This window comes from Lagenorhynchus albirostris, chromosome 16, assembly GCF_949774975.1.
Source record: "Lagenorhynchus albirostris chromosome 16, mLagAlb1.1, whole genome shotgun sequence".
Lineage (NCBI taxonomy): Eukaryota > Metazoa > Chordata > Mammalia > Artiodactyla > Delphinidae > Lagenorhynchus > Lagenorhynchus albirostris.
The window spans coordinates 68,817,223-68,844,834 of record NC_083110.1 but is presented as its reverse complement, the minus strand read 5'-3'; the positions used below and the strand labels follow the sequence as shown (position 1 = coordinate 68,844,834).

General features: G+C 38.8%; 1 protein-coding gene across 2 annotated transcripts in view; it reads right to left on the bottom strand.

The window, feature by feature from the left end:
* The window catches only part of FHIP2A (FHF complex subunit HOOK interacting protein 2A), a 35,869-nt gene extending 11,183 nt beyond the window's left edge, over positions 1-24,686 (bottom strand). The window contains exons 1-13 of one of the 2 annotated variants that reach the window (XM_060126288.1): positions 24,502-24,686; positions 17,129-17,207; positions 12,637-12,806; positions 10,833-10,937; positions 10,270-10,392; positions 5,451-5,744; positions 5,079-5,275; positions 3,623-3,737; positions 2,894-2,970; positions 2,621-2,813; positions 2,268-2,437; positions 1,744-1,887; positions 766-856 (exon numbers count right to left, since the gene is read on the bottom strand). In XM_060126288.1, the coding sequence (XP_059982271.1) occupies positions 766-856; positions 1,744-1,887; positions 2,268-2,437; positions 2,621-2,813; positions 2,894-2,970; positions 3,623-3,737; positions 5,079-5,275; positions 5,451-5,744; positions 10,270-10,392; positions 10,833-10,937; positions 12,637-12,806; positions 17,129-17,207; positions 24,502-24,546 (1,803 nt within the window). In that variant the 5' untranslated portion in view covers positions 24,547-24,686. The remainder of the gene's footprint in view (positions 1-765; positions 857-1,743; positions 1,888-2,267; positions 2,438-2,620; positions 2,814-2,893; positions 2,971-3,622; positions 3,738-5,078; positions 5,276-5,450; positions 5,745-10,269; positions 10,393-10,832; positions 10,938-12,636; positions 12,807-17,128; positions 17,208-24,501) is intronic. The other variant, XM_060126290.1, reaches the window with a different exon arrangement.
* Positions 24,687-27,612: the final 2,926 nt, after the last annotated feature.

Below are 27,612 nucleotides of genomic sequence, written 5' to 3'. Positions count from 1 at the left end.
TACTGAGGTTGGTACTACTTTTATTGCCTCTATTTTATTGTTACATGAATGTATTTGCATTACTCTAGTTATTCACATAGTAATGTGGACTTGAATTCAGGCTTAAAGCATCATGAATTAACGATAAGCGCATGCAAGTTAATTATCAATAAGAGCACACTTCAACCCAAAGGATTTAAATGAAAATTAAATGTATATTTTTCTGACTTGAGACATTTCAAAATTTGAAATTTGGTAAAAATGTAAAATGCTACAGAGGGGAAAGATGACTGAGAGAAGGCCATTTAATTTAATAACTAAGAGGAGACCTTTGAGAAAGTACTTTCAGTGAGGTGGAAAGCTGGGATGCAGGGGATGAAGAGCCAGCACTTGTGAATTACTGATGAGTATGAACAGTGAAGAGGAAAGGGTATAGACTGTGGGCTGGGGGCCATGGTGGGCGGTGGGTAGAATTATTTAAAAATCATGTTTTAGATTAGCAGGGGAAAGGATGTGGGGGACATATAATTTCAAGGGCAGGAAGAAAGGGAAGAAAGGGAAGAAAAGGAGTGGGGTGGTGGGGAAGGGACCATAAAGAAATCTTGAGATAGAGACACACAGTTAGTGAAATGCAAAGTCAGGTCACTGGCAAAAAGTTCAAGTGGTGAGAGTGGAGTTCAGATCTTGCAGAGAACGGGAAACCTTTGGAGAAACGACTGTGGGCAATGTGACAATGTGTGTGCATTCTTATTAGACTACATGTCAAAAACTAGTTACTTCTCTTACCTGCCTATGAGCATCTCGGAGGTAGGTGTCATATCCAGTGCCCTCAACATGGTAGGATGATTTTGCTTCATCCGGTACCAGACAGAGGAAACTTAAATGAAAAAATGCCATAATCAATAATACGAATACTCTCACAATTCAACATCTCTATATGTGTTAAAATACCTAGCAATATCTTCAGTTTAGCCAAGTATTAATGCAAATGGAAACTTGAAAAGTAAAATTGTATATTCGTAGGTACTTAATCTTGAATCAGCACTACAAGTCACTGATTAAATACTCTGTCGTTATTTTAAAGGTTTTATTTAAAAATTACTCATTCCACTAAAAGTAGAATCAAGCACAAGAAGACTCGACTCTTTTTACATTACAGGACGATGATCGATTGCCGTGAAATTTGTTAGTCTCAGGAACCTGGCTTTTAAGTAACTGAACCTTCGATTTTCATGCGCCCTAAACCGTGCATCTTACACCACATGCAGTCTTCTCTAAAGTCACCTCCCAGCACCAGGCATATCAGCGACAGGATTGCAAAGGAAGGAAAAGAAGAAAATTGCCGGGAAAGGGCACTTAAAAAGAAACAACAACATAAAAACGCTAAAAAAAAAAAAAAAAAAAAAAGAATAGCCCTCAGCTTAACGCATGTGAGTACACGGCTGATAAGTTCAATTTGCCAAACTGGAAATTCTCAGTGCTGTTCCAACTGGGAATTACTTAAAATATTTTACATTAAAAATAAGTAGAGGACCTTGAAGATTTATTTAACCACTACTACGCTGCAGCTTTTCTCTTTTGTATGGATCGTTGCCCCTAGGCCGTCACTAGCTACATAAGCATTTCAAAAAGCTGACATTAAAGATTTTAAAGAAGGGAAGACTGAATTCATAACATATCTCTATAATGATCAAGGAGCAGAGCTATTACATTGTTATAAAAATAAGTAAAAGAGATGTAAGTCAAATTAATATAGCAACTCACCTATTTACAATTTTATGGACTTCAGTTTTCCCATCATTTTTGGGGTGGTCTGGAGAAGCAGGAGGTGAAGAACTAAGCCACTCTTGGTTTGACAAAGTGTTATCTGGTGAAATGTCAGTAAACAAAGGATCTTCTTCCAGATCTCTAAGTTTAATTTAACGATGTATAAAAAAAAATTTTATTATAGTTTCTAAACCAAAAGATTCTCTGCTATGTTCTTAGAAAACATTACATGATTTTGCTAATACAAGAATTAAGGAATGAATGTATTTATATTTCTTAGAGAAATTAACATTTTATACTAACATCAAACTCAAGGCTATAATGATTTTGTTAGGTTTAATGACTATATACTGCCACTTGTAATTTAAAGGGACAATAAAATCAGGACATCTAAATTTTATTTTTAAAAAACTTTTAAACTGTTAGAGGTATTTTTTTTAAGAATAAGGAAGGGAAATAAGAGGGGAGAAAATTATGATTCTATATGAAATGCTAAACTCACAGAGTTGGATGAAACTTACACTGCTCCTGCTATTAACCCATTCTCCACTACATCTTTATCTTCTGGGCACACAGGTTTATATTCTGTATAGTTTCTTTCTTCAAGATTTCTTAGGACCAAGTTGTAAAGAATGTGCTCATTGGGTTTTTGCAAAAGATGTTCAAACATTCTTAATGTCATTATGCTTATCTGAAACCCAAAATGATAAAGGGTAACTGAAAAATAGTTTAAACAAACTATTCTTCTTCATGCTTGCAATTTTCAAAATAAAAAGCCACATAAAAAAAGAGGCTATATTCAAAACATCACAAGTACACCAAAGTCAGTATGTCAAAGAATCTAAGTCCAATTCTAAATCCTTACATAGCTTACCTCATCAGATATGTGATCACAATGTTCAATTAACCTATGTCTTAAAGGATGTCTGCTGATTTCTGCCAGAGTTTCTGGTTCCCTCTGTTCTCCAAGGATGAAAAACACCATTTCTTGAAGCAAAATGTCAGAGGTTACTTGCCGAACAATGCGATGAAGCAGAGCAGTTGATGTCAGAATACCCATCTCAGAACTGGCAAAACAAACAAGTAATCAGTGGGCAAAAATAACATGAACACAGTGATTTTTTTTTTAAGTAAAGAGGCCACTCACGTTTGCATTAATTGAGGTTCCATAACACCAATAAAAAATCTTTCATGAACAGCTTTGGCAAGAGCAACAGCAGCAGTCTAGAACATAGTATAAGTATCATTATCTTTTTTTAAAATGGGAAAGAGATTAATTTATAACATCAGTTAAGCCAGTTTGCACTCTCCATCTGAACTAATGTGAAAAAAAAAAACTTGCCTACTGACCATCTTGTTGATGGCATATAAACCCAGATTAGACATTAGCTATTGGGTCCTTTACATGTTATCTAAATTTCCAAGAACAAAGACAAACAGGATAAAAATATTATCCCAGTCACTTATTGTATTAACATCTCCCCAAAGAGGAGAAATGGAGGGAGGCCAATGTTACCTTGTGAAGGGTTATGCTATAATACTTAAAGAAACATATGGGCAGAACTTGAACTTCGATTTATTCCAGAGCTGTAATACACACACACACACACACACACACACACACACACACACACACACACACACACACACGCACACACAGACGTGTATATATACACTTTTGGGGGGTTTATTTCATTTTATTTATTTAACTGTGCTATCCTAAGACAATTAAGATAATACTTAGGGATATAAACTACTAACTGTGCTATCCGAAGACAATTAAGACGTATTCAAAAATATAAATTGAGGATTCAAATTTTACTTAGTTGATATTTACAGTTTTAAGTTATCAGTAAAAAACAACAAATATTCAAACCTTTTGTGCTTCCTTTATGAGTTGATCACAATAATCAAACCAGGAGAGAAATGAAATTAAGGCTCGTTTTCCTGGAAATGCGGAAGCATCTTCTTTATGACTATATGAGTCCAAGCTACAGGACACAGAAAAAATTTGAAGTCCAAAGTTATCCGAAAGCATTAATCCAGTTCAGTACAAAAGGGGAGATGAAGGCATGTGAATGAACACACAGTATATGATACATTTACACAGGCAACGCTGGATGTCAATCCGAAGAGGGTTTTATAGATAAAAGCCACAGATAAGAGAAAACCTTTTAAATGAAAGTTGTGAATAATTTTCACTCATTAAGTGGAGACAGACTGAAGCAGAACGGAGCTGCAGCAGAAAAACCATTGAGACAGGTCCTCATATTTCCACCATGAATTTGACCAAGTAACAGAAATGAAAAGTCGGAGGTTCTCAGCCACTAGGATGGAAGGAAAGAAACATAAAGAAGGAACTGCAAGAAGAAATAAATGGTGTGCTTCTCTTCCTGCCTTAAAGTACCACCCAGTAGTAAAGTTAACAAGTGAGTCTGGCAGATGTTAACAGAATACAGGGTGGAAAAAAACAAGTAAGAACCAAAGCACGGTTAAAAATGCACAGAGAAACAATAACAGGTTATTATGTCAAAATGTTAGACTGCTTACAGGTGGTGGGATTATGGGTAATTTTATTTATGCTGCTTTACAGTTTTTAATAACTTATAAATGTTCCTCAATAATCGTATTTTCATATGAGAATCAAGGGGGGAGCCCTAAAAGCTGGGGGGAAGGGGTGAAACAAAGAGGTAGGAGGCAAGGTTCCACACAGGCAGGCCATGAACTATGAGACTGCCCCAGGGGCAGTGGAGCTGATTTATAAAAGAGAAGATTCCTTCTCTCAGGGTTTTTTGTTTTTTAAAAAATATAGTCAGATGGGCTTCCCTGGTGGCACAGTGGTTGAGAGTCCGCCTGCCGATGCAGGGGACACGGGTTCGTGCCCCGGTCCGGGAGGATCCCACATGCCGCGGAGCGGCTGGGCCCGTGAGCCATGGCCGCTGAGACTGCGCGTCCGGAGCCTGTACTCCACAACGGGAAAGGCCACAGCAGTGAGAGGCCCGCGTACCGAAAAAAAAAAAATATATATATATATATATATATATATAGTCAGATAAAGTTACTGATCTTAACACAGTTAAGGTCGTAATTGATCACTATTAACAGACAGAGGGAAAATAGCTTAACTATGTAACAGATGGACTGTTCCCATGCCAATTCATTCCTGATAACAAATTTTAAAACAAGCCTCAAAACACAATCTTGTTTAATGTTCACAAGCAATGCTGTATTTTTCAAAACTAAAGATTTCTATCATTGCAAAATGGAAATGGATTTAAAAGCGTAGGTTTAAGCAGTCACTTTTATGGGAAAACAGATATAGCAGCTCTTACCCCCAGTTAATTGCTTCCACTGTTTCAATATCTAAGGGGTCCACTGACTGAGGTAGGGCCTTGTACAGGGAGGCCAGCCTGTCTGTGAGCAGTTCGCACAAGCAGGTGCTCTGCGTGAGGCACTTGACGGCCGCTGGCTCTGGCAAACTCACTAACAGCATCAAGCCCTCGCAGGCTTTCACAGCTATTCGGCCATCCTAAGGGGAAAGACACATACCTCTTCAATGCTTGGATTAGACATACATCAGTTTGTTTGGAAAAATTCAACTTAAACGGATTTAAAGTTTTACACCAAAATGAAAATAGATTTTTTTCTCTATGCAAATAACTGAGATTATGTTAGAGGGAAAGAAGGTAAAGCAGATGACTCACAGGACTCCTAGTAAGATTTAACAAAGAATTCACTAAGTTGTAATCCTGGTTAGGACGAACAACCGTGGCCTCTGGCAGTGCAGCGATGCTGAGGCTGTCCAAGCCTGTGGACAGATCATCCATCTGAGCGTGAGGCTCGTCTTCTAACTCCGTGTGCTCCATTCCAGAAGCGCCAGACGGTTCCTCTGGCCGACAGGACTGTCCTGTATCTGTTGACAAGGAATCTTGACCTTTCAATACGTCTTCTGAAGTTGTGTTTGGTGCTCCTTTAGAAGCCAGTGATTTAAACTTGTTCTGAAAAGGAATACATGTTTTGTAAGATTCACGTCAAAAGCCTCATGTAACAGAAATCATATTTTAATGAGTTTTTCTATAATTAACATTCAATACCTAGCCACTGTAGCAATGGATACGTGTTGTGACAAATGAAACTACCCAGACTTAAACAAACTGTGTTTTAGATATTTTAAAATTACACAGGTGTTTCAGACATAGAGAATGGACTTGAGGACATGGGGAGGGGGAAGGGGAGGCCGGGACGAAGTGAGAGAGTGGCATGGACATATACACATTACCAAACGTAAAATAGATAGCTAGTGGGAAGCAGCCTCATAGCACAGGGAGATCAGCTCGGTGCTTTGTGACCACCTAGAGGGGTGGGATAGGGAGGGTGGGAGGGAGGGAGACGCAAGAGGGAGGGGCTACGGGGATATATGTATATGTATAGCTGATTCACTTTGTTGTACAGCAGAAACTAACACACCAGTGTAAAGCAATTATACCCCAATAAAGATGTTAAAAAAAAAATTACATAGGTGTTTCTGATACTCTTCAGAACATGATCTACAAACTGTTTTACACCGACGATAAACAACTGTTTTACACCGACTATAAACAATGAACAATATTAGCGATAACTATTTGACTACTACTGAAAACAACTGATGTTAGTGAGGAAAAAAAAGATTCAAGAAGTTTCAATTGCAGTTAACTGTTTTCTAATCACTGGGCTACTAAAAATACATTGCCCCAATGTTGACTCTTCTAAAACCAGTTTTCTAAGATGATTTTTCTGTTTTTTCCTTATACTTCTGCTCTGTAAATACAAATCAACACTCTGAGGGCATTCTTACTCGTGTTTTTGAGGATAAAACTAAGATTTGCTTGAAATATTGTGACCCTTCCCCCCACCACATACACCCAAACACAAAAAGAATCTAAACTGAAGCAAATCTTTAGTTTCCAGGTAAAAGTATCTTGCTTTGCATTTAAACATAAGAGCAAAAGTCAAATCACTCACACAAGTTATAATTCATCATAAACCCGCTTCTCTGCAGGGCCTATCAGAGTGTTGCACCCATCACAGAAGTGCATTAAATGCTGAATGAACTCAAAGTTCTACTTCCAAAGTTATATGACAGTTATTATAAATCACTTTTATTACTAGTAAAAGTAGAGTTTAGACCAATCTTGAGAAATTGAGCTCAGAGCACATATATTAAAAGAAAACAATGCTGAGGAACTCCATGAATATCCCAAACAACTTCCGCATTTCCTATAAAGTCAATTGCATATCATAGTCTTTATGAATGTAAAATATTTTATTCCGTCTAAAATGTTAATACTATTGTTGGGAGTGGCATCTGGGATAAGAATGGCAAGAGGAAGAATAACCCTAGAACAGCACTCACTCCCTAGTGTTCCTCAAAGTGTGACTCAGGACTGTCGGCCTTGTGGTCTTCTGTGGGGCTTGATAAAAAGGCAGATTCCTGGGTCTCACCTAGACCTGCAGAATGAGAATATCTGGAGGTGGAACCTCCAAGGAATCTGCATTTTGAAGAAGCTCTGCAAGCAAGTACAAACTCTTCATCCTGCCATTCAAAGCCTCTGACGATTCCAACCTATCTGTCTAGGCCCTTTTCTTACCACATGGCCTAATTAAACTATGTGAACACACCACAAACTTTCATATCCTCACTCCTTTACTTATGCTCACCCCTTCCTATCTAAACAACTGTCAAGGCTCATTTCAAAGACAACCTCTTCCATGCCGCCTTTCCTAATGACCAGGGCCGATGTAATCTCTTCATCCTATGAACATTTAGGGAGCATTAGGGGGTATCTTTCTTATGATACTCACCTTACTCTACCTTAGATTACAGTATCTGAACATTAGTCTTACCCTCATCACCAGACTACAAACTCCTTTAGGGCAAAAATGTTTCTAACTTATCTACTATCTGCACTTAATTCACAGCAAATGTATCTATTAGCTGATATAAATGAACAGAGAGATTAGATTTCAGGGGATACATGCTCAAGAACTGCAAAGTACTTCTATTACTATCTGTTACTTACCAGTAATAAAGCTGCATTTCTCTAAAGATTCATTCATTCAATAAGAGTTAATTAACGTTACTATGCATTGTGCTAGATACCAGAGAAGCTGTGGGGACCTAAAGATTAATGAGATAGAGTCCCTGTCCTCAAGGAGCTTACTGACCAGGAAGAAAAAATAAAATGCATATAAATAACTCTAATGCTAGGGAGATTGTAATAACTGACATTAAAAGCGTATAAGTAGTCCGATCAGTTCAGAAAATGGAGATACCTACCACCTCATGCTTTGGAGAAGTATGTGCTATAAACATGCTGCATTACAGCAGTCATAACACTATCAGAAAGGTGTTCTTGGTATTGAGGTCTAAATGTAAATGTTCCTCTGAAAACAGGCAGGCATACATATGCTTGCAAATTTTCTCTGCTTCTGATCTATGGCTGTGTACTTTTGAAACAAGTTTCGGAGATTCTGAGAAAAACTCCTTAAAGCTTAAGCTTGGAAAAAAATCTACTGCATCTAAAGTAACTTAGGTATCAGGACTTCCTTGGTGGCTCAGTGGTTAAGAATCCGCCTGCCAACGCGGGGGACACGGGTTGGAGCCCTGGTCCAGGAGGATCCCACATGCTGCAGGAGCAACTAAGCCTGTGCACCGCAACCATTGAGCCTGCACTCTAGAGCCCGCGTGCCATAACTACTGACACCCACATGCCTAGAGCCTGTGCTCCGCAACAAGAGAAGCCACCGCGATGAGAAGCCCACGTACCACAACGAAGAGTAGCCCCCGCTTGCCACAACTAGAGAAAGACCGCACGCAGGGATGAAGACCCAATGCAGCCAAAATATAATAAATGAAAATTTATAAATAAATAAAGTAACTTAGGTATCTAAGAAAACTTTAGTAAAAAACTTTGAGAAGAAAAATCTCACACTTAGCCAAATCAAGATATTTGATACATTTATATCATAAAGCTATTCCAGCCATGTTGAAGCAAACTTTCAAAATATGATGCATACCATGAAAATCAGGCATTCATAGTCCTTAACACTAACCTAGAAATTTAAATTTATGCAATTTTGCAGCTTCATTGCTTACCTACCTCCAATAAGAATGCAGAATAAGATCCTGAATTACTTATTAAATAAAGTGAATTAAAAATGAGCCCATCTATTAAACGGCTAAAAGTTTTAAAAACAAAACAAAAAAACTTGACAACACCCACTCTGACAAGAACACGGAACAACAGAACTCTCATACAGCGTCCATGGGATGCAAAATGAAAAACCCACTTGGGACGAGTTTTGCAAATATACACTTACTACATGATATGGAAATCCTACTCTGAGGTATTTACTCAAGTGAAATGAAAATCTAAATCCATACAAAAATCTGTGAATGTTTACAGTGGCCTCAACCATAATTGCCCCAAACTGGAAACAACCCATAAGTCCTTCAACTGGTGAATGGATAAACAACTGTGGTACATCCATACAGTGGAATACTACTCAGCAGTGTAAAGGACCAAACTCATGGATGACTCTCAAATGCATTATATGAAGTAAAAAAAGCCAGACTCAAAAGGCTGATTATATTTTTATGACTTTCTGGAACAGAGAAAACTTGGGACAGAAAACAGATCAATGACTGCTTGGGGCAGAGGTGGAAACAGGATGACCAGGAAAGGACATATGGTAAGATGATGGAGATACTGCATATCTTGATTGTGTTGGTGGTTACACGACTGTGTTTGTCAAACTCATAGAATGGTGGATCAGAAAGACTGAATTGTACTCTAACTTATACCTCAATCTGAAAAAACAAAAAAAAGAAGAAAAAACTTTTTTTAAACTAAAAAAACACATTTTTTCTAATATATTCCTAAATGACTTCACTGCTGAAAAAAATTAAATGAAAGCAGGAAATACATAAAAGTTATTTTCTAATTTAAAACTGGAATTAAAATCTAAATGTCAATTGATTTACATAAACTATGATTCGGTGACTACAGCTATGAAAAGATAGTACAAGATAGTAGAGCAATTCCAACTGCTACACGAGGGTGGGGAGGTAACTCATGACGCTTCGCATCATGTCCAAATCTGCACACACCATCCTTACCCCAGGTCAAGTTACCCACACTCTGCACTTGAGCAAGCCTGGCTGAAAATATGATAGCTTATAAATTCCCGTGACTTCTCTCTCCCTGATTTGCCCTTCAAGCTGTACTAAGCCGTGGCTTTGTATTTGTCCAGCCCCTATACCGCCCCATACATCTGGCTCAATCACATTCTTTGAGAATCGTTTTTCTCAGGAGATTTCAGGTTAAAATAAGACAGTGCTCTTAAATGAAAATTCTGGGAAGTAAAACAAGCTATCTGATTCCAAAGAAGTAATTCCTTCTAATATTATTCACAGAATTCAATTCTCATGATAATTTTAATACACACATACTTTGAAGGTTGACAAGAAGGATACCATACCTCCAGAAAAAAATTAACCAAGTAGGGATCTTGTTTCAGCTTTGCACACACAATGCAGAGAAACTGAATTTCTTCATTTTCTGTTGGCGTTGCAAGGACTTCACCACACAGTCGAATTAATTTCTGTCAAAAAATTTAAAACAAATGTTTAAACTTAGGTTACTTTTTATAAACATGTAAACAGCCATTCATTCACCTTCAGGATATTTAAAATTTTCAAATAATGCAAATACCTTGCATTTTTCAGAAAGAACACTATTTACAATCACCTCTATCAAAATACATTTGCTAGTCGTAGGTCTTTCAAATATGTTACTCTAAAAAATTAAGGGGTTATATAATAAACTCTCCTTGAGATGTCATGGAAATAGGTAAATGGTAAAATTAATGTATAAAATTTTAAAAGAGAAATATAAAGACATGAAGTGCATTTAATACATCGTCATGCATAAAGAAAGCTCGAGTATTTGCTAATTTGCATGTTATTTTAGAAAAACCATATAAAATTATTTCTATACGTAAAGAAGCGAACTAAAAAGTTTTGTGTAAAGGAAACAAAATACCTGCACTGGCCTATGCACGTTAATATGTGGAAGTAGTGGCTGCCGGATTTTCCCCAGAAGTTTGGTATAGAACACCAAAACCTGCTGTTTCATCCCCGGAGGACACTAGGGGTAGGAGAAAAGAAAAGCAAACAAGAAAAAAACAGACAACGCAAACATACTTACTCAAAAGCTTAAAAAATAGGAGAGGCAATGTACGTGAACATATTCCACCTTCAAAAATCAACGCAATTAGCCAGTTAATGACTTTATCAGAATAAAATTCTCCATCATATTATTACTGACTGGTATTGTATAAATAAAACCACATCTGGGACTATAATATAGCGTATGAGACCACAGGCTGATGTAATTACAAATAGCCTGGTGATAATGTGCCATGGAGACTGCAGTTTGGTTCAGGCAATGCCAACCTGTTTGTAGTCTAAACGCTAGGGTAACAGGAAACTCCCCAGCCAAAGCAAAGGCAGAATCTTACCGCTTACGCTCATGACAGGTAATCAATAACCTTCCATCATACACGTGTAGCAGTAATAAAGCCTTCTAACACATATGATGTAAATAAAGGAATCCTATGTATAAACTGCTGTGATTTATTCTAACAATGCTGTTCTAAATTAGTTGCAAAATTATTTACATTATGATTATTACAGGCAATGAATATTTAATAAATAAGTTTTGATAACATGCCAATTGTTTTAAATATTTGCTGAAAAGTAGGTAAACATGATGATTACTCATGTTGTAGATTAAGAGAATATGAGTTAACAAGGTTATACGTTCTATAGTTAACCTGCTTATTCTGCCTCAGATTTAAAATATAGTCACAAAAGAAGTATTTCCAAAACATCATCATAGACACGTTATCTGGAAATAGCATAAGCTATAATCTTAAGCACAATAATATCTTAAGATAGCAAATACCTTCAATTATTCAGGTGAAACACAATACTTACAATCACCAATATCAAACTAAATTTCCTAGTAGTATAATTATTAATATTTGCTCAAAAGTCAATTAATATTTGTTCAATATAATGTTGCATAACCCCTCTCTCCACAGAACAGGAAAAAGAAGGCAGGAGGGGAATGAATCGGAGGATGTTAGGGAGCAAACACGTTGCCTAGAAAATATAAATAGAATGAATTTAACCTAGAAATGAAATGGAGTATTACAGATTTAGTTAAAAGGAAACTGTCTTCAATACTACTTCATAATTCTATTTGGTGTTTAAACATGTCTATTAGTTTGGGGTTTTTCTAGTTTGATTTTCACATCATGTATTATAATAATTCACAGAACAGAACCACAGATTTTTAGAGCTGGGGGAGGCCCCTTGGTGATCACCTCCTAGTTTTTAAAGAGGAGGAAGATTAACCAAAGAGACTTACTTGAAACTGGCTCCACTCGTCAGTAGAGTTAACGTCAGAATAATCAGTGACATTTTCTTTCAGGATTATGAAAAATACTTCCTAGTTTTGTAACCCAATTTGCACTGGGTTCCTACTCATTTCCTTTGATTCTGAGCGTCTGCACTTGAGTTTATTTTCACAAATGTTTACACTGTAATTCTAAGCAGCCTAAGTACCAGTTGTTGTCGAGAGCATTTGGGAGCTTCGCTATATCTATGCAAAGTCATGTTCACAGAGGCCATACAGTTTTCTTTTTTTTCCACATACTGACTTGAATCCTGCCATACTTAACACACAACTCTACAATTAAACTTAGTGCTTGGCAGCTTCCTTATCTCTAAGACATGAACACATAACATGCCCAAGAATGCCACGTGGATTAGGAACTTACATCAGCTTTCCCTAAGGTATATAATGTTTCCAAGATCTTGTGATGAAGTAAATATTCCATACATGGCCCTGTCTCTCCAAATTCCCGTTCACTTTCTTCTTGTATCAAGATAACCAACATCTGTTCCAGATGAGATGGAATATTTGTATCTGTCACCGGGGCTTTATCATCTAAACAATAAAAACATTCATCAAATTTTCAAACATTTTTATCTGCACATTTGCACCTAAAATACTCTTTATATTTCCCTGTTCCTATTCAAACAGAAAAATCTGAACTACACACACTTAAGTGAGGCTTATATCTTACTCAAAAACAATCTATATTCTGAAAGATGGTCTATAAGCTAATATTCATGCAAAGTAATCCAGCAAAGGAGCCATTTATATGCGGAATGGGAACACGATCAGAAAAAATATAAGTAACATCAGAATTTTGTACCCATTTATAATTAAAGAAATTTTTTTTCAATTAGCCAGTTCAGAAGATCTAAACTTTAGGTCTCTTTATATAGAAACAGGTTGGCCGTGAATGTTAAGCTGAATAACGTAGGATATGAGGAGAGGACAGGTTCTGTTTTTGATCAATGCTACACTGCTTTGTAACAATGCACTTACTGTCCCCAATTCATCTCCAGATTTGAAAACATGAGGACCCCAAAGAAAACCCCTCTATTAAAAATTTCTGACATCTCCTCTCATTAGCAGATACCTACTCCCAAAGTAAAAGATGCTTCTCAGGAGAATTCTTATAAAATATTTTTTCAAAATAAAAATTCATGGATACTTTTTATATATCGAAAACACATGGTTTTATTAACCTATCTTTATTACATAAGGGTTAAATTACTCTCAATAAAATGTGAAGTTTTATAGAATGTCTAAATACAAAATATATTAGGGAGTGACAAGTTCTTTTTTACGTCTCTATTCTCCTTCACTTAGTACTGCTACAGTTCATACTACACAATCCTGGTATACTATGTATCTGATGATTTAAAGCTTTGTCTGTGCATATGCACATGTATGTATTATATATACACACACACAGACCAAACGATAATACTAAAGCCTTATGGAGAAAACAATGGAAAGAGAAGAGTCACTCTTGTTCCCCAGGAGGACATATATGTACCAAATTTGATATAGTACGGGACAGTTGTTAAGAGCATGAGACCTGGAGCTGGACAACTTGAATTCAAATCCTGGCTCTGTCACTTTTAGCTGGATGACCTGGGCAAACTGTTTAAGCCTCAGCACCAACATCTATAAAATGGAGTTGATCAACACCAGTAAGTGCTGTCGTATGATTTCAACGAAATACTCTGTGTAAAGCCCAGTGCCTTAGAACATAGTAAGAATTCAAGAAATGTTAACTTATGATGTCTTAACTTCGTATTCTTCTAAAATGAGTAGCCTAGGACTAATAAAAAATAATGTGTAATTTTATTTGAAATCTGCTTTTTAAAAATGTCTTTTCACCTGTTTTACTACAGACTTTATATATAAACATTCCAGGAAAGAATGAATATTTAAGCATGGTCTGATTACACTTATTTATGGAGAAAAATAATCAAAAAGACTGTTTTTTTTGAGAAATAAATAAACTGTAAATTCAACTTGACAGGATTAAAATCCTAGCTCTCAAGAAGATCTAGTTTCTGCCGTCCACTCTCATCCCAAACCATGTTTAGATCCCTGTGCCTTTGCATAAGCTATTCCTTCTATCTGAAATGCCTTTGCCCTCCTTATCTACCTCAAAACCTACTGCTCATCCTTTAAAGTCCAGGTCAGACACTGCCTCCTATTTCTCCCTTCTTCCTTCTCCCTCTGTGCCTGATGCACCTTTTTGTCCCATACTTTATTGTAGTGTGCACACTTGTTTTTGCTACAAGACTGCAAAAAAATCATTTAAAGCAAGAACTCACAGGCTTTCCTGTAAAGCATATCCTTAAGACCGTGGAGGGGTGAGAAATTCACAAGGGCTAAGAATAGTCATTTGAAAAGGCAGCTCCTCTCAAAAAACTTTCTGTAGATCTGCTGTCTAAACATCCAAATTAAGGTAGAAATTATATTTTACACTTAAAGGTGTATATATAGATATAGATAGTCTGATTTTCACTTACTATACAAATATGAAGAATTCCTTTCTTTTAAAGAAGAATTACCTATGACCCCATCAGCTTATCAGATCAACTATTTTTTTTTCATGTTTCCTTTCAGTTAAAAAACATGTGTCCAATCTGCACATCCACTAGCATTTACCTATACATTCCTCAAAGGAGCCCATAGTGCTATGTAGCAAGGCTACTCTGTTTCCTTACTTCAGAGGTTGCCAAACTTCAGCTCATGGGACAAACCCAGGCTTGCCATCTGTTTTAATAAAGTTGTACTGGAACAAAAGAATGCCATTCTTTTATTTATTGTTGATGGCTGCTTTTGCACGATAACAGCAGAATTGAATAGTTGCGACAGAGACTGCATGGACTACAAAGCCTAAAATATTTACTATCTGACACTTCACAGAAAAGTTTTGCCAACCTTTGACCTAATTTATTCACATTTCCCCATATTCACTCGTCAGTCTACTCACTAAGAAAAATTGAAGCAACTGGAAAATAACTTCCAAAGACTCCCTATACCATGTCTACCCCTTTCCTGAATTTACACCCGTATGTTCTTCTTTCTGCCTTAATGTTATGGATGAACTGTCCACAAGTCGATGAAGGCTAAGCCTCCACTAATGCACTAGGATCCCACACCCCACTTGCCAACTTAAGGATATGGCTCAGAGATGATCTCATATGACTCTCGTACCCACCTGTCCTTCTCCACTACATCGTTCTAGTATGTTCCATCTTTACAAAAACTTTAAAACCCCCTCAATGCCACATCGCCCCCGTGGCTGCTGCCCCTTTTCTCGGCCCCCCTTTCCACTAGCACTCCTCAAGACAGCAGTCTTCACACACTGTCTCTATATGCCCTCTGTGCATTTTCTCTGAAACTTCCTCCAATCAGGTCTCCTCTCTCTTCCTTGCTATTAAAAGAGCTCTTATCAAGACCACTAATGAGCTCCTCATGGCTGAATCCAATGACCGGTTCCCAGCCTTCATCAGTGTGACATCATTTGACACTTGGTTCCTTCTCTCCTCCTCCAGCTTCTAGGACACCATTCTCTCTTGGCTGTCTGCTACCGAACTGGCAAAAGCAAAATCTCCTTTGCTATCATTCTCATTTTCCCAATCTCTAAACATTGAGTTGCAGGGCCTTAGTTCCTGAACACTTTCCCTCTTCCGTCTATCCTTAGCTAACCCTAGATAATCTCACTCAGTCTCAAGGCTTTAAATCCTACTTACATGCCGATGAGTCTCAATTCCCTATGTCTAGTTTAGGCCTCTACCCTAAATTCCAGATTCCTATTTCCTACTGTCTACTTGACATATCCAATTGCATATATAATGGGCGTCTCAGACTAAACATGTCCACAGTGCCTCACAAACCTGCTCCTCCAGCAGTCTCCCCATTCTCAGTGAGTGGCCCTCCTAGTTTTCCAACTGCCTAAGCCCCAACATTTGGAGTTATCCATGACTCTTACTCTCATACCCAATATTCAATGCACCAACAAAGCTTTCTTCAAAGTATACCCAGAGGACAGTCGCTTCTTACACCTCCACCCTAGTCTGAGCCACCGCCATCTCTCAGACCACTGCAATAGTCCCCTAACTGTTCTGCCAGCTTCACCTCTGCATACTTCCCATCTAATTTTCTCACAGAAGCCAAAGTGATTCCTTTAAAACAGATTATGTTACACCTCCACTCAAAACCCTCTGACGGCTTCCCATCTTAGAGTAAAAGCCAAAGCCCTTACAATGGCTTACAAGGCCTTGTGTGAATCTGCACCCTCACCTGTCTTTTGTCACCTCCTCCCATTTCCCTCCTCGTCCACTTGCTCTAGCCACACTTCCTTGTGGTTCCTAGTACAAGCCAAGTGCTGCACGCTCCAGCTTCAGGGTTTGTGCGCTGGGCGCTCTCCTGGAACTTCTGCCCCAGGTGGCCCCAGGCTTGCTTCCTCCTCCTTCAGACTTCAGCTCAGCAGTCACCTGGGGCAACAAGGCTTTCTCTAATCTTAAAGAGCCATCTGCCCCTGACCCCCACCTCTATCCCTTTTAGCCTGCTTCATCGTCTCCTTAGCACTTACCATCTGACACACTATGTATACTTGTCTATTTATTGTCCGCTTCCTCCCAATCAATACATAAGCTCTGCTAGGACAGATTTTTGTCTGTTTGATTGTTATATTTCCCAGTGCCTAGAACAATGCTTACACGTAGTAGGTGTTCAACAGATACACTTTTGAATGAATCTATGAGAGTAATTAAAAGTAAAATAAACTGTTTGTAAGTTTAATATAAAATAATTTTGAAAACTAGTTTGAAATGTATTTTAGCATTTCACAAATTTTCTTTTTAATTAATATTAGCATTGTTTCTTACCCGAAGTCTCTATGTAGTAATGGGTAATTGCCTTCCAGTGATAAACAAAATCTTCTTGTAAAGGAAGAGAAGGTGCAAGCTACACAAACACAAACAAAAAAGACCACAGCAATTAAGAAAATGGCATTAAAAGTTTCCCATTAAGTATAACTCTGTATTTGTCTACTAATGATGCAAAAGCAGCATAAGAATAAGGGGTGAGCTTTAATTTGATTCTTTATGTCAATATCAAAAAGAAACAAAATGAGTCAAATCCAAGAAAGTAAAAATGATTTATTAAGAAATAGGACAAACACATTTATCAGCATTATTATTATATTATAGTATTGGGTATTTTTTCTACTCCCCGACACTAGTTACTATATATATGGCTTCAAAAGTAACAGCGTTACACGACAACACAATATTCTATTACTAAAGTATCTGTAAAATGGAATTATCGATAACCAGGGATCTTTGTACCTAGGACTTTGAAATGCAAGCCAGTAAAAAGGTTGCTATGTAATTAGTTACACATCACCAAAGTCAACCCTGTAATCAGATTAAAACTGTTCTGTATTTTCAATGACATACAGAAGTGAATCTTTTCTTTTTAAGCCTAGATTAGGCAGTGCATATTTTTAGCAAAATAACTACATGAACAAGACACTACCAATTTAAATTCCACAAAGTCAAAAATGTTTTACATTTTAATTTTGAAATTTACTTCAGAAGTTTTAAGACCAAAATTATATCCCTTCAGCCATCTCATAGCAAATTTACAAGTATTTCAAATGGGTGATAAATGGATAGAAAAAGATTGATGTACCTTCTAAAACATTTTCTTGTCCTTAAAAAGAGTGAAAGAAAGAGAGAGAGAACTCTCTCTCAGTCCTAGTATCATCAATAAATTCTGGTCAGAAAGTGCAGAGTTGACCCAGTTTTCTTAAGAACAAATAGGTTTTGGGCTTCCCTGGTGGCGCAGTGGTTAAGAATCTGCCTGCCAAAGCAGGGGACACGGGTTTGAGCCCTGGTCAGGGAAGATCCCACATGCCGCAGAGCAATTAAGCCCGTGCGCCACAACTACTGAGCCTGCACTCTAGAGCCTGCGAGCCACAACTACTGAAGCCCATGCGTCTAGAGCCTATGCTCCGCAACAAGAGAAGCCACCACAACGAGAAGCCTGCGCAATGCAACGAAGATTAGCCCCTGCTTGCCACAATAAGAGAAAGCCCACGTGCAGCAAAGAAGACCCAACACAGCCAAAAATAAAATAAATAAATTTATTTAAAAAAAAAGAACAAATAGGTTTCTATTTCGGGAACCTAAACCATGGCAGCGTAATCGTCCATTTTCATATATTCATCTAAACAGATGACCTAAGAGGCCATGTCACTCCTATACTCTACTTGTTCCATTTTGATTTCTTGGAGTCTCCTGCAGGGACCTCAAAGTTCGAAACCCTGTCAAAACAATTTCCAAACTCTTGACCAAATTATAAACATTGGTCATGACGTCTTAAGTGTTTCAATCCAGAAGATGAACTGTACTTAGGAAGAAAATGGACCTGAAAAATTTTCAGCAACCATCAACATCGTAATGCTAGCTTTTTCATATGTGCATATTCATACCACTCTGAAGAGTATTGAATTAAGAAAATATAAATATTCATCTCATTTCCAAATAGAATGCTATGAAAAATTTTAAAAGACTTTAAGATCTTTAACAAAGGAGTTAAAACCTTTGGGACTGTACACTTCAAGAACATGGGGAAAGAAATAACTTGTAGGAGATTGAGAAAACAATTAAAAAGAAAAATAGGAAAGAAAGAATTAACTTGGGGAAATAATCTTCCTGAAATTTTTAGATTAAAAAGTCTGTTTTAATCAGCTACTTATTTTTAGAATCTTTCTCAAAACACATAAAATTTCTCTTGTTTTTTGGGCCTGGTTTTTTACACACCAACTTTATGTAGTGTTAACAATTATTATTAATTAATTATGTATTAACAATTGGGACAAACCCGAATGAAATTTGGTGTTTCAAAAAATGTACCTACTTTCTTATGTGTAAATATTATGACTTGTTAAATTTTTCCAAGGAAATTTCCAGGGCATATATGGAATTAAAGCATCCTTGTTCCACATTATTTCACCCACGGGATTTAACTCTATTTACAAGGAAAGTTACTAAATCAGAGGTCTTAAATGATTTGTGTCAGGGCCTTTGCTGTTTCAGTCAAATTCAAAGCAGGATGGTGTTGCTTACTTGTGAATCTCTTGCAGAAATTTGCTTTAAATAAGAAACCTATTTACGGAGACAGTGAAACAGTTCTAAGTTGCTAATAATTTAGTAACAATCTTGTTCAAACATGAATAAATTTTTTTATTTAAGTAAAACTTCCTAGTAAACTTGCCTCTTTCATTTCAAATTATAACATGCAAAATATATGCTTTATCATTACATAAAAACATTTACGCTCTGGGTTAAAAAAAAAAAAGATGTGTGAATCAGCATGAGGGGATTCTAGTTTGAGTTAACTTCTTACAATACAGAGATCAAATTTTTGAAAATTCATGCGATTGATCACTATCTCAACCAAAAACTGACCTGAATATCTAACTTGGATATTACTTTCTCTGAGAAGTCTTGCCAGACTTCCTGCCGAGGTTATAGTCCTTTCCAAACACTTTGTGGCACCCACTCCCTGACTGACTGCTCACTCTCTCCCAGCCCTTATCCCATGTTTGTAATTGTCGAGTTACCCATCTTCTCCGCTAGATTGTAAACTCAATGAGTTTACAAAGATTTTATCATCTTGCTCATCACTGAATCCCCAGTTTCCAAGTCAATGATGGCAAATAGTAAGCATTCAGTACCATTTACTGAGTGAACAAACAGCAGTTGCTCCCATTTAATGAGTAGTTATGTGCCAGACACAGTGCTACAAAGTGTACACTTACCATATGCTCTTAAATTCTCACACTAAACTCTAAGACCCTGAGTCATTAACTACCTGCCCAAAGAAACACTACTTGTAATTAGAAACCTGGACTCTCTTTCTCCAAAATACCTACCACACAAAAGGACCTACCTACATTGATAACTCAGATGAGAACTAGTGTTCTCAAAGCCACATCTGCAGTCTCACATGTATCATGAACATTCCATGCCCAGATCTTTTAAAATGCTTCTTCTCTGTAGCAACTTTCCAGACGCCCATCCTATCTTCTCTTCCTCTCCAAAGTCCAGCTCAAGTCTCACTTCCTCCAGGGAGCCTTCTGCAACTACTCCAACCCTAAGTGTTTACTCCCCTCCTCCTATAGAACTCACTGGCTGAACAATCATCCAGATAATAATAATAATAATGATTCACATTTATTAAGCACTTACTATGTGCCAGGCACTGCATTAAGCACTTCATATATACAATCTCATTCTAATTTTCACAACAATTCTATCAGATAGATACAATTATTTCCATTTTACAGTGAGAAATTGAAATGTACAAAGACTAAGTAACTTGTCTAGTGAAAAAGCAAGGGACACAGGCAAGCCTGGAACCCTGCTCTGACTGGCTCTAGGGGCTAGGCCACACTCTTGTGCACTGCTTGTACTTTAACCAGTGTTTTGTTTTGTCTCCCAATGTATTCTCACTGTGAACTCACACTGTGCCATGCTTTCTTGGTGGGCTCATAAAATATTTACTGAATGACTAAAGGACTAAAGTTAAAGATCACTTGTTGGAAAAGAATACACTTAAGAAAACACTACATATGTTCCATCTGATGTTTTGGGTTTTTTGGGGTTTTTTTTTGCGGTACGCGGGCCTCTCACTGTTGTGGCCTCTCCCGTTGCGGAGCACAGGCTCCGGACGCACAGGCTCAGCGGCCACGGCTCACGGGCCCAGCCGCTCCGCGGCATGTGGGATCTTCCCAGACTGGCACATGAACCCGTGTCCCCTGCATCGGCAGGCGGACTCTCAACCACTGCGCCACCAGGGAAGCCCTCATCTTATGTTTTAATTCCTAGTGCAGAGTAGATTTTTAAGGAATTGCTGGTCCCAACAATCATCATTAACTCAAACTATAATTTAAAAAGAAAATGTTGCATTCAAATTCTGAAAGATGACTTCCATTGAATTAATTAGTTAAGGTAGATGAAACTTTCTTTCCTGACACTGCCCTTTATCCTCTTGGAATAAATCTGCCCTCAAGGATGGAACTGACTGGAATTTAAAAGGTATTAGTCCCTGGCAGATAACCTCACATAGACAAAGGCCCTTAACAAATGTTGAATTGTATGGAAGGTGTTTTATTTATCCTTTGGAGAAGCTGTACTAAAATAATCCACCTCAGAACTACATGGGAGGCCTGATTTCAGACGTGTGACATGTGGCAACTGGCTAAAAGAACAGATTCATTTCATAACTCTTACTGACCAATCATTTGTATGCTGAGGGAAAACTGTCATTTCTGAAACAGGAGGCAAGAGTTACATTACAGTTTTTGTTTTTGATCAAGGTGTGAATTTCTCTCCTAAATTCAAAATGCAGTCTATCAGCTTAATAACACATCTTCAAATACTGATCTTTGAGAACATCTTAGTTGTATTTCATCCTTGTTAAGCAGTTAACAGGAAATGTGAAGAAACCATTAATTAAACAATAAGGAAAACTCTACATTTAAACCCCATTTAAATGAATATTTACCTGGTTGACCCTAAAAAACCATTTGAACGCTGATCCAATTGAAACAAGAAACCTAGGGAGGGACTTCCCTGGTGACACAGTGGGTAAGAATCCACCTGCCAATGCAGGGGACACGGGTTCGATCCCTGGTCCAGGATGATCCCACATGCTGCGGAGCAACTAAGCCCGTGCGCCACAATTAGTGAGCCTGCGCGCTCTAGAGTCCACGAGCCACAACAACTGAAGCCCCTGTGCCTAGAGCCCGTGCTCCACAGCAAGAGAAGCCACGGCAATGAGAAGCCCGCGCACCACAACAAAGAGTAGCTCCTGCTCGCTGCAACTAAAGAGAGCCCGCATGCAGCATCAAAGACCCGAGGCAACCAAAAATAAATTAATTAATTTTTAAAAAAAAAGGAAGAAAGAAACCTAGGAAGTAATAATACCAAAACGGTTGAGAAAACATTAGAGATTCACATAATGACACAACTGAAAAAAGGTCATGTCAGCATCTGCATATAGGATTATCTCCCATCTCTGTAGAATCCTGATAATTATGATAATTGCAATACTGTATCAGAAAATGCTAATTGGGCATACAAACTAAAAGGAGTACAGAGAAAAGCCAATGAAATAAACTGAGGAATGGTAAGATTAGTACACAGAAAAAAATGTCAAGCAAATAAAGAAAGAGAACTGAATAAATGTAAACCAATCTTGGGCTAGGAAAAAAATATATTCTTCAAATACCACAAAGGTGGCTTATTCAGCATTACATATGAGTTCATTCCCAAGAGAATGTTAAAAGGGGGAAAAAAAAGTATGCCAAAATTTTTTCATAAGATTTAACCTCTTATCAAGGTAAACTGGGAAGTATCACAGCTGAAAACATTAATGCTAAGCAAATAAAAACATTACTTTTCTAAATGCAGGGCATTAACTCCTAAGACCAGGTGAATATAATCCATTCTTAACTTTTGCTCACTAACCTCAGCAAAGTAGAGAACCTGGATATTACAGAGCCAGAGTCAGACAATTTACATGGATAATCTGATAGATGCTAACACATACAGTCATAAAAAGATAACGCAGACAGAGAACACAGGCCTCTGGACAAAAATGAGTCTTTACTGGGAGAGCATGAAAGCCATCTTTCTTTCTCTAACTACTTATTTCTGTAAATATCAGCCTGAATTAGTAAAGAATATAAATAATGTAATAAACTTTTATTTCCAATTATCTCAGTATTTAGCTGTAGTGAGTGTTAAAAATTAAATGATTCTTGGTACTTTAAGTTAAGGAATAATATCAAATGTAAATATCGCTGTTTTTTATAAATTTCAGTTAAATTCTTACAATAAGGTGCTGTAGACTGATTGTGTAGAAGCCAAGAAAGGAAAATTAAAAGTTGCCTTAAAGTCTAAAACTGTCATCTCCCTCATGAGTAATACTGCTCTTCATCTATGAAAAACCCTGTCTTGCTTGATTTGATACACTCATTTTCTCAAGAACTTGTAGTAGAGCTAAAATGACTCTTAAACATTTCCCACACAGCATTTAAAATAAAAATTGTATCGAAGTTTTGTTTCCATTACTGAGTTTTAAAAATCCATTTTATTTTTATCTGGCCATAAAAACTGTGCTATTGTAATTGGGTTTTGTTTTGTTTTTTCCATAAAGTTGTGTAGATTTGAATGTGTTGTATCACTCAAACTGAACATAGAAAGAGAATGACATTTTTAAAACCAGCAAAGTAACACTAGCAAAACTGCACTTGTTATGAACTTCACAGGGTGCATTTTTCAATTTGGGCAATTCTGCCAGCATAAAATAAAGCAAAACAACCAGAGTAAAGCAACTCGACCCCTTTCACTGAAACAGCAGGAAGACATTTTCCTGTTAGTTACTTCTCTTTTATTAGTGTTAGGATATTTGAGTAATGTCTCCCTATGCTTGTGTCTAAAATCCTCAGAGGAGGGTACAATTGCAGGAAAAACGACGAGCGTCCAGGAAAGGAAGAGGTGAAAGGAAACAGATGGTCCCGGTGCTGTGTGAGGGCTTGGAAGCTGTCTAAAGCGCCCTCGACGAGACCCTCCAAACGCCTACTTCACATCAACCAGTAAGGTCCAGCTGAGTTCGGCCGCAAGGCCTGTGAAAGCAAGACCTGGCCAGACTACGAAACTGGGGTCGGGTGGGCTGCTTCCTCGCCAGAGCCGCGCCCCCAGCAAGAGCACCCCTTCCTGCCTCCCCACCCCCCAAAACAAAACAAACCTAAGCAGTGTTAGGCCGTTTCTTTTGTCTTGGTCAACGCTGACCACTTGAGGTTAACGGCCAGGGAGTCCGGGGGAGAGCCCTGTGGCCCTGTCAGGTGCTCCCCGACTCCCCTGTCCCCACCGGAGGAATCGGGTGACCCCCGACCCGGGCCGGGGGGCCGATCCTGCCGGGGACCCCCGCCCACCCTCCTGAGCGAAGGAAAGGGCTCCACGCCGGCCCGGAGCAGGAAGGAGAGCAGGGGGTCCGCTCGGAGCCAGGCCCGAGGCCCCGGCGCCCGCACGACCCCGCGGCGCCCGCCCCGGGCCTCGCCCCTCCGCGGGGCCGGGGACGCCGAGGGCCGGGCCGAGGCCGCCGGGCTCTCCCGGGGCCGGCGGGGGAGCGTAGGCCGGCCGCCATCCCCGGCCTGTCGTGCGCCCGCAGCCCGAGGCCTTACCGCCTCCACGGCGTGCTGCAGGATGGAGGTGAACTTGGAGAACATCCTGTCCCGGGACTGCAGCAGCCTCTCCCGGGACGACCTGGAGAGCTCCTCGATCCGCCGCCGCCGCCCCTGCTGCGGCTGCCGGGGCCGCTCCAGAGTGAAGGCCGGTGCGGGGCGGGGAGGGCGAGCAGAGGGCCGAGGCGGGCCCGGCCCGGCCGCTTCGGGTGTGCGCGGGCGGCGAGGCGGCTCCGGCGGGCGCTGCGACGTGGCGGGCGGTGAGAAGGGCGTTCCAGGCGGACTCCGGGCCCGCGACACTCCGGCGGCGGCTGCAGCGGCGGCTCCCGCTCGGACACGGTGGCAGCTCGGCTCGGGTTCCTTCCGCCCGCTCTGCCCGCCGCGGCCTCCAGGGGGCGCCGCCGCGGCCCGGGGGTGGGGCGCTCAGCCAGGCCAGGCCGGCCCTGCGCCACGGGGGCCACACGCCGCGGGGGCGGGAGAGGCACGGAGAGGCCGCGGCCTGCCTGGGGCGGGAGTCGGGCCTGGGCGCAGCCGCCTCCCTCTTACGGCGACGCGGTCATTCTTACGTCTTAAAAATTCGGCCGTTCTCATTCACTTTGTTTCTCCGATGGAAGTTAACATGCCGATTTTGTATGAAACCGTAGACATGTATGTATATAAAATTCAGAGGTTCTTCTTTTAAGGGCAGATTTGCAAGACCGGTAAGAAAAAGCACAGTATTCCCAAGGCAAACAGGAACCGTGGGTTTAAATGCTAAGAATTAGAACAAATCCACTAATGCAGATGAAATGGCTTTGCTAACTGTAAATCTTTATTATTATTTTTATTGTTGTCGTTGTTATTATTTTATTTAGTTATTTATTTATTCAACATTAAAACAGGAAGCCCCAGACGGACAAGTGGTAAGATGATTCAGTTATTAATTTGTAGCATGTTTGATAGTTAGAAAATGCATTCAGTATAGCATTTTCTATTCAGCTTATCAGTTGATACTGGGAAACATCAGTGAGGGAAAAGAATCAGAAGGGTTTCTAGGAAATGCACAGGACAGATAAGTGGAGCTACAATGTAAGCGCTCGGATGGAGGCTTCTTAAAATACGGTGCAACAGTATATTTGTCAAGCCTTGAAGAAACAAGATTCGGGCTGGTAAAGTTTAGGTTGGGTTGATACAAATTATGAAAATGTTCATATCCTGGAGAACTTTGTTTTTGCTTGTATTGGCATTTTATCAAAAGAACCACTAAATTCTTGATAAGATGAGGGTGAAGTAAGTGTTGCATAACTGGTGATGAAAATATGTATTTGTAACTGAATTAGTTGAACAGAGGAAAAAGGCAGAAAAAGTAGCATCAGTGCAGAGTGGTATTTAGGGCCAGTCTCTGGAGCTGGGTAGCCTAGATTTAAATCCCAGTTCTGCCACTCACTGTGGCAAGTTGTTTAACCTCTTTGTGCTTTTAGTTTCCTCATCTGTAAAATGGGAGTAGCACCTACCTCATGAAGTTGTATGTAAATTCCTTAATATACGTAAAATACTTTAACATGCCCAGTCCATAGTAAGCGATGCATGGACAATTGTTATTATTATTGTTGTTATTAGTAATAGTAGTATTTAACAAAATAATAGGGCCAGAAATCAAGATTTAAGGAGGAGACTTTAACTAGTCTTATGTTCTTTTCTCTCCTGTTTTTGCTACCTCTGTCCTTGGATAGCAGGTAAATTTGACCTTAATTCCCTGTATAGTAGCCCCCAGAATGCTGGAGGCAAATTCTGTCATTTGCTAAAGATCGAAATGTGCTCCTTATCAAAGTGTAGGTAGTTGTGTCTGCTTCAACCAAGAAGTACATACTGTTTATTATCATTATTATTATTCAGCAGTTTAAGATGGTTAGTCATATTATTAACTAATTATTTTCCTGACCTAATTGACATACATTTATATGGTGTTTTGTATTTTCATAATACCTTACAACCACTAATTGTATGAGGAGGTTTGTTTAAAGCAGGCTTGCTTAGAGTTGTTTGACAATGCCTGTCTTTTGTATACTTAATATAAGCACAATAAGATATATGTTTTGCTCTAGATTAATATCAATATTTAGGATGACGATTCATCTATTCGATATATAGTTTCCAAGGCATGCAAGTTGGACTAGAATTATAATAGAGCGGATACTCTTACTTATTCTCATCCTAGAATGACACTAATATTATCACCAGCCTTATGCATGGGCAGAGTTGAACCTACCTCAACAAAGTAGCTTATGACTTAAGAAAGCATAACAAAGGCTTTCCTGGGTCTCCAAAACACTTAGATATAGGTGCCTGAAATTCCTCAATTAGAGCTTTATTTCTTCAATCCTTTGGCTTAAGGCGAATAAGAAATTTAGTCCCTGCTTAAATTAAAATACTTTGGAGAGAGATAACACATTAAACTCTTATCATTCATTACACCTGAGGGTGAATGAATTTGTTAAGTTCTTTTCTGAATAAAGTTTAATCAGCAAGGACACAGAAAAATCTATAAAACTGAAACTCGGTTGGGATGGAGTTGAAGAAGAAATAGAGTTAGAGGAAACCCACTTTCAAGATGTGGCAGACTTCTGGAGATTTTCTATATATATTCCCTCTCTATATAGAATTCAGCAACATTCCCTTTCCAAATGTCACTAAAAATTACAGTAAAGAGATTTTTCAAAGTACACACCGAAAAAGTACAAATAAATTAAGAGATAGCAATAATATTTTGAGAATTGGAAAGTAACTGTAAAGGAGGTAACTGATATGACTGACATAAGAAAGCTGAATCCCAAGGTAACAATTAAGGAAACCAAGAACAAAAGTGATATGTCAATACATTCACAGAACCTCTCAATGGCTCAGGAATTGGTAGCATTAAGTACCTCTGGAAGTAGAGATAAAAGTGGGACTGAAAATAGCAGGATGGATTGAAAGTTTGTTTAGAACTGGATAGATGCATCTCCCCCACTCCACAAGATTGGCTGACTTCCCCTTTCCCACCCTGGAATAACATTAGAGACTTTTTCCCAGAAAGAGAGAGGTTCCATACTGAGAGAAGAAAAAAAGAAGGAGAAGGAGAAGAAGAAGGCA